The sequence below is a fragment of the Malaclemys terrapin genome, chromosome 15 (assembly GCF_027887155.1).
Source record: "Malaclemys terrapin pileata isolate rMalTer1 chromosome 15, rMalTer1.hap1, whole genome shotgun sequence".
Classification (NCBI taxonomy): Eukaryota; Metazoa; Chordata; order Testudines; family Emydidae; genus Malaclemys; species Malaclemys terrapin.
The window spans coordinates 11,697,418-11,703,504 of NC_071519.1; the positions used below are offsets into that span (position 1 = coordinate 11,697,418).

The 6,087-nt window shown below is 54.5% G+C and overlaps 1 protein-coding gene across 1 annotated transcript in view; it reads left to right on the forward strand.

Annotated features, from left to right (window-relative positions):
• LOC128823032 (zinc finger protein RFP-like) overlaps positions 1-2,130 on the forward strand; it is a 46,173-nt gene extending 44,043 nt beyond the window's left edge. The window contains exon 8 of the mRNA XM_054005061.1: positions 485-2,130. Within this exon, the coding sequence (XP_053861036.1) occupies positions 485-1,161 (677 nt within the window). The 3' untranslated portion in view covers positions 1,162-2,130. The remainder of the gene's footprint in view (positions 1-484) is intronic.
• Positions 2,131-6,087: the final 3,957 nt, after the last annotated feature.

Genomic DNA, 6,087 nt, shown 5'->3' on the forward strand with positions numbered 1-6,087 from the left:
ACGGGGGGGTCCAAGGGGTCATGACCCTCCCCCCTTTGAAAGTGGATGGGCCTGGCTTTTCACCACGGGCCCGGCCCCCTCCTCAGCATGGAAGCTGCAGCCGGGTCATGATAAGAGCCGCCCGGGCAGTTGTGGGGAGCTGTGGGCTCTCCACCTGCCTGGAGTGGGGGGGGCTTGAGAGCCGCCCCCCGCCCAGGTCCCCCTCCCAGGGCAGGTGGAGACGCACGGCTCCCCACAGCCGCCCAAGTTTATGATGACCCAGCTGCAGCTTTTTAGCCAGGTCATGGTAGAGGGGCCTGGGCTCCCTGGCTCCGACTTCTGGATTGGCCGGGGGGCAGGGCCTTAGGAGGAAAAGGAGGGTCGGGGCCACAGAGGGGGGGGCACATAGTGGGTGGGGCCTCTTCCTCCCCACCATATTTTTAGGAAGGCCTCATTGCCTCTAGCTCTGCCCCTAACGCTCTGGTTCTCTCTCTTCTCCCCGCAGTGAATGTGACCCTGGATCCAGACACGGCTCACCCCGAACTTGTCCTCTCTGTGGATGGGAAAAGCGTGAGATGGGGACACACCCGGCGGGTTCTGCCCGACAACCCGGAGCGATTTGACTCTGAGCGCTGCGTGCTGGGCAGCGAGGGCTTCGCCTCGGGGCGACATTGCTGGGAGGTGGAGGTGAGGGTGCAGGAGGGGGGACATTGGGCGGTGGGGGTGGCCAGAGAGTCTGTGAGGAGGAAGGGATGGATCAACCTTAACCCTGAGGAGGGGATCTGGGCGGTGGAGCGGGGCTGGTGGGGTCAGTTCCGGGCTCTCACCTCCCCAGCCACCCGCCTGCCCCTGCGCCGGGTCCCCAGCAGGATCCGGGTTTCTCTGGACTGTGAACGGGGGCAGGTGACGTTTTCTGATGCGGTTAGCGAGACCCCGATCTTCACTTTCCCGCCGGGCTCCATCCCCGGCGAGAGAATCCGCCCCTGGCTCTGGGTGTGGAGATCCCGGCTCAGGCTGTGTCCCCCAGGGGACCCCAAAACCGGCCTGCCTAGTCTCCGGTGTCCTAGTCTTTATGACTGTGGAGGACTGCTGTCATCCTACCGATTTTCTCCCTGCGGGCTCTGCGACCCTGCCGGCTCCCTGGAGTCGCTGGACTTTGAAGCCACGGAGAGCAGGGAGTGACGGAGGGAGAGCACACTGTTCTCTGTGGTCCAGGATGACTCTGACCATGGGCGTCTCTAGCTAGCTATCATTCCAGTCTCTGTGACCCTGGAGGACTCTCATCTCCCTAGACCCCCTGGCACTTTATCTCTGATGCCTGAAACCTCCTCCCCTCTTCCTCCCTGCAGCACCAGTATTTGGAGGGTTGGAGGCAGGGAGTGTTTTGTACAAATCTGTGTCATTAGATCTCATGGGGGTCTCCCAGCCAGCACCTCTCCCCCAGGGGCCAAAGTCACCTTCCCCTGTAACTCCCAGACAGCTGGCCACATTGTGAAATTGTCACACACACACACACACACACACACACACACGTGGGATGGGCAGGGGTGCAGATAGACCCAAAACCATTATATAATCTTTTTAAAAAATCATCATTTTGAGTCAGTCTCATGATTTTTTTTTTTTTAAACTCCTGAGGTTGACAGGGGCAGGGCGGGTTTAACCAGAGGGACTAGGAGAAGTGAGACGAAAATGGGAATTAAAATAAAACAAGAATGAAGGGAGAGTCTGGGAGAAATGGTGACAAATTAGAAATGAAAAGCGTGAAAGGAAAATATGCCTGGCAGGGGAACCGGCCAGGCAGCAGAAAGAGGGGAAGGGATCAAATCAGGGGAAAGAACGGAGAAGCCAATGATCTCCGGCAGGGAGGGGAGAACGGTGAGAGAGACCCGGGAAAATAAACAGGGATGGGACGTGAGGGCTAGAAAAATGCCGAGAAGAAAAGGGAACATGAGTGACACAGAGATTTATGAAACGTTCCTGCAAGTGAGACTCTTACGCCGTAATTCCCTCTGTTAGTTCCTGCATGTTTGTGCTACTGTGGTGCCATGAAGAAAACTGTTCTCAGTAGCTGGGGAATCTCCTTTCCCATCCGCCTTTTACTCTCCAGCTGTCCAGTTACTTATTGTCAATAAAACATTACAAACCATTCTCCCCGTCTCTTCCCATTTCGTGTCCCAGCTGCGCTTGCTGGGGGCAGAGGCCTGGGCTTGGCAGGGTTCTTTGCCCCTCAGAGTTCTAGCAGCATAGACATAATTTTTTTTTTAACTGGGATTTTCATTTCCTTCCCCCTCCCCGCCCCCGGAGTTCAAGCTGATGGGGTGAGCTCTCCTCTTCATGGCTGTGGGGGAAGAATCAACAAAGTCTTTTGTCCAATGAGTAGGGTTACCATATTTTGAGTGTCCAAAAAGAGGACACTCCATGGGGCCCCGCCCCAACTCCACCCATTCCCCAAAGTCCCCGCCTCAACTCCGCTCCCTCCCCTGCTTCCCGCGAACGTTTGATTCGCGGGAAGCCTGAAGCAGGCAGCAGGTAAGCTGGGGGGGTGGGGGAGGAGGCGCGGCCCAGTCTGGCCCCCCCCAACCAAGCGGCTCCCTCCGGCGGCCGGCCCCGGCCCCAGCGTCTCCAGCCTGGTTCGGCTCCTGGGGTGCCGGCCCCCAGCCCAGCACCCCCGGCCCCCAGCCCAGCACTGCCGGCCCCGGCCCAGCCCCGGCCCCCAGCCCCGCAGCCCCCGGCCGAGCACCCCCGGCCCCCGGCCCCGCACCCCCGGGCCAGCTCCCGGCCAAGCACCGCCGGCCCAGCACCGCCGGCCCTGGCCCGGCCCCCGGCCCAGCACCCAGCGGCACCGGCCCCTCCCTATTTTCCCGGACATGTTCGGCTTTTTGGGATTTCCCCCCAGACGGGGATTTGAGGCCCAAAAAGCCGGACATGTCCGGGAAAATCCAGACGTATGGTAACCCTACCACTGAGGCTTGTCTGGTGTCTATGGGCCGCCTTTTGGTGGCGAGGAGATGACCCCTTTTGTGATAGACCAGTATGTCACACTTAATGACGCCTCCCTCCTGATGGTTTACAGTGGCAGAGCAAATATTTTTATAGTTACTGAGCAAACATTTAACTATTACCTTATAACGGGGTAGGCAACCTATGGCACACGTGCCAAAGGCGGCATGCATGCGGATTTTCAGTGGCACTCACACTGCCCAGGTCCTGGCCACTGGTCCGGGGGGCTCTGCATTTTAATTTAATTTTAAATGAAGCTTCTTAAACATTTTAAAAACCTTACTTACTTTACATACAACAATAGTTTGGTTCTATATTATAGACTTATAGAAAGAGACCTTCTAAAAATGTTAAAATGTATGACTGGCACGCGAAACCTTAAATTAGCGTGAATAAATGAAGACTCGGCCCAGTGCTTCTGAAAGGTTGCCGACCCCTGCCTTATAATGTGGGAGACAGATATTACAAGTGAGATTAATGCAGGCAACAACTCAAGCATTTCATAACATTTAAATGCCTTTTTTAAAAATCCAACCCCTCTTTTACCACACTAACACACACAAGAGCCGGACTGGTTGCCAGCTATGATGGTTCGGCGAGGCCTCAGGGTCTGGGCATGAGCTGGTGCTAGGTCTGCCAACATCACCCAGAAAGGATTTGAAGAAAGGCTTCTCAGCAGAGTGTGCTAACCACCAGCGGAATGCTCCGATTTTAGTCTGTTTAATTCTTTGGGTGCTGTGGGCTTCAGATAAACTTTATTCTGTACATAAGAACAGCCATACTGGGTCAGACCAAAGGTCCATCAGCCCAGTATCCCGTCTTCCGACAGTGGCCAATGCCAGGTGCCCCAAAGGGAGTGAACCTAACAGGTAATGATCAAGTGATCTCTCTCCTGCCATCCATCTCCACCCTCTGACAAACAGAGGCTAGGGACACCATTCCTTACCCATCCTGGCTAATAGCCATTAATGGACTTAACCTCCATGAATTTATCCAGTTCTCTTTTAAACGCTGTTATAGTCCTAGCCTTCACAACCTCCTCAGGCAAGGAGTTCCACAGGTTGACTGGGCGCTGTGTGAAGAACTTCCTTTTATTTGTTTTAAATCTGCTGCCCATTAATTTCATTTGGTGGCCCCTAGTTCTTATATTATGGGAACAAGTAAATAACTTTTCCTTATTCACTTTCTCCACATCACTCCTGATTTTATTGACCTCTATCATATCCCCCCTTAGTCTCCTCTTTTCCAAGCTGAAAAGTCCTAGTCTCTTTAATCTCTCCTCATATGGGACCTGTTCCAAACCCCTAATCATTTTAGTTGCCCTTCTCTGAACCTTTTCTAGTGCCAGTATATCTTTTTTGTGATGAGGCGACCACATCTGTAAAAAACGATGTAATTCAACGATGGATGTTAGCAGTATGGATCTATAATGAACAGATTTTTACAGCCACAGCTGACAAATTGTTCACGTTGTCTTGGGCTTTTGTGTGCTGAAGGGTTTATAGACATAGATAAATACAAAAGGATTAAGTTGGAAAGAGGTTCCTGTTGTGTCATTGTAAGGCTTGACCACAGTAAACATCACCTCGGAGACTCTGCCACCCTCAGTAATGTTAACGAGTAGGTGTAACAGGAGATGAGAACGCTGACCAGCTGGAAGAGAAGGCGATACAGCAGACACACAGCTGCAGAATGGCTGCATGAGGGTAGCAGTTGCTTGTACCTGCAGGTGGGAAGGACCAGCAGCTCTTCAAAAGGTATTCTGGTATTGGGAAAAAGGTCCTAGAAAAGTGTGACCCCACTCTGGGGAGATTTGGTCAAATCCAGGCATTCAGAGAGGAATGAGTGTTTCTATATCATAGCCTATGGACTGACCCAAAGCCCATTGTAGGTGTAAACGGGGGAACGTTCCTCGTTTATACATGACCGCGGTGGAATTGGCTGGCGGAAGGATCTGAGTCCCGACTCCCACTCCCTTTACCCAGAGCCCTGCCCGACTTCGAGGGCTCCCCTTCCACCCTCCTGTGTGGCAGAGTCCTCATAGCCCCAACAAGGCTGGGCCCAGGATTCTGTGGGGCTCGATCCCCAACCTTGTCGTGGTCACTTAGGACAGGGGCGAGGGTGTTCCCACTCCGGGGTGCTCTCTCCGCTCTGGACACTTCCCCGACCCACTGATCATTGCACTCAGTTCAAGCAAATACAATTTATTAACCAGCAATAAATTAAAAAAATCTAAGGCAAAACGGGCAAGTTTAAAGGAAAACAACCCCGCTCTGTGACACGGGGACACCACAACCAGCGGCTCTGGAATGTCAGGACAGTTCACTGTTCGTCACCTGGCCGTCCAGGCCCTGGCGGTGCTGCAGGGATGCCGCAGGTCGGACACGGCTTCACGCTCAGGGTAGCAGGACCCTTCTTCCCAGCGTCACGCCCCGCCCCACTGGGGTTACGATCCCTCTCCAAGTCTGGCTTGGCTGGGGGGCATCTCCCTGCGCTGGGCCTTCTGCACAGGGTCCCCCTCGCTCTCCCCAGGTGCTCACCACATCTGCATCCGGCTCCGGACGGCTCCAGCCCCAGCTCCACTCGGCCTCAGCACTGCTGCTGCTCTGCCTCCAGCCCCCTCGGGCTGCTTCTCTGGTTCCGCTTGCTGCTCTCTCCTTAACTCAGCCCTACTCCGGCCCAAGAAGCTCCATCTCACACAGAGGACGGGTCCCGCCCCCCCGGCCTCCTGATTCCCTCATTGACCTGCCTGCCCTGTCAATCAGGCTAACCTGGGCCATTGGCCTCTCCTCATTGGCCCTGGGGACTGTCAGACTCAGGGTCCTCATTTCTCATCCACCCTTCCCCTTTCTTTTGGTACTGGGAGAGAGCGAACCAGAAACCCCACTAAGTTTCAGTAAGGGGCCAACCGTCCCCTTACCTAGGCAAAGGACAGAATCCCACAGGCAAGTGGGACCAGAATAAATGGCCACACTGGGGTACTGCCACTCACTACACAATTAGAGGTGGGGAAAAAAACGGGGAAAGTTTTAAGTGTCATTTGAACACAGTTTGTGGCGTGCCAGCTCACGTTTCAGAGTAGAAGCCGTGTTAGTCTGTATCCGC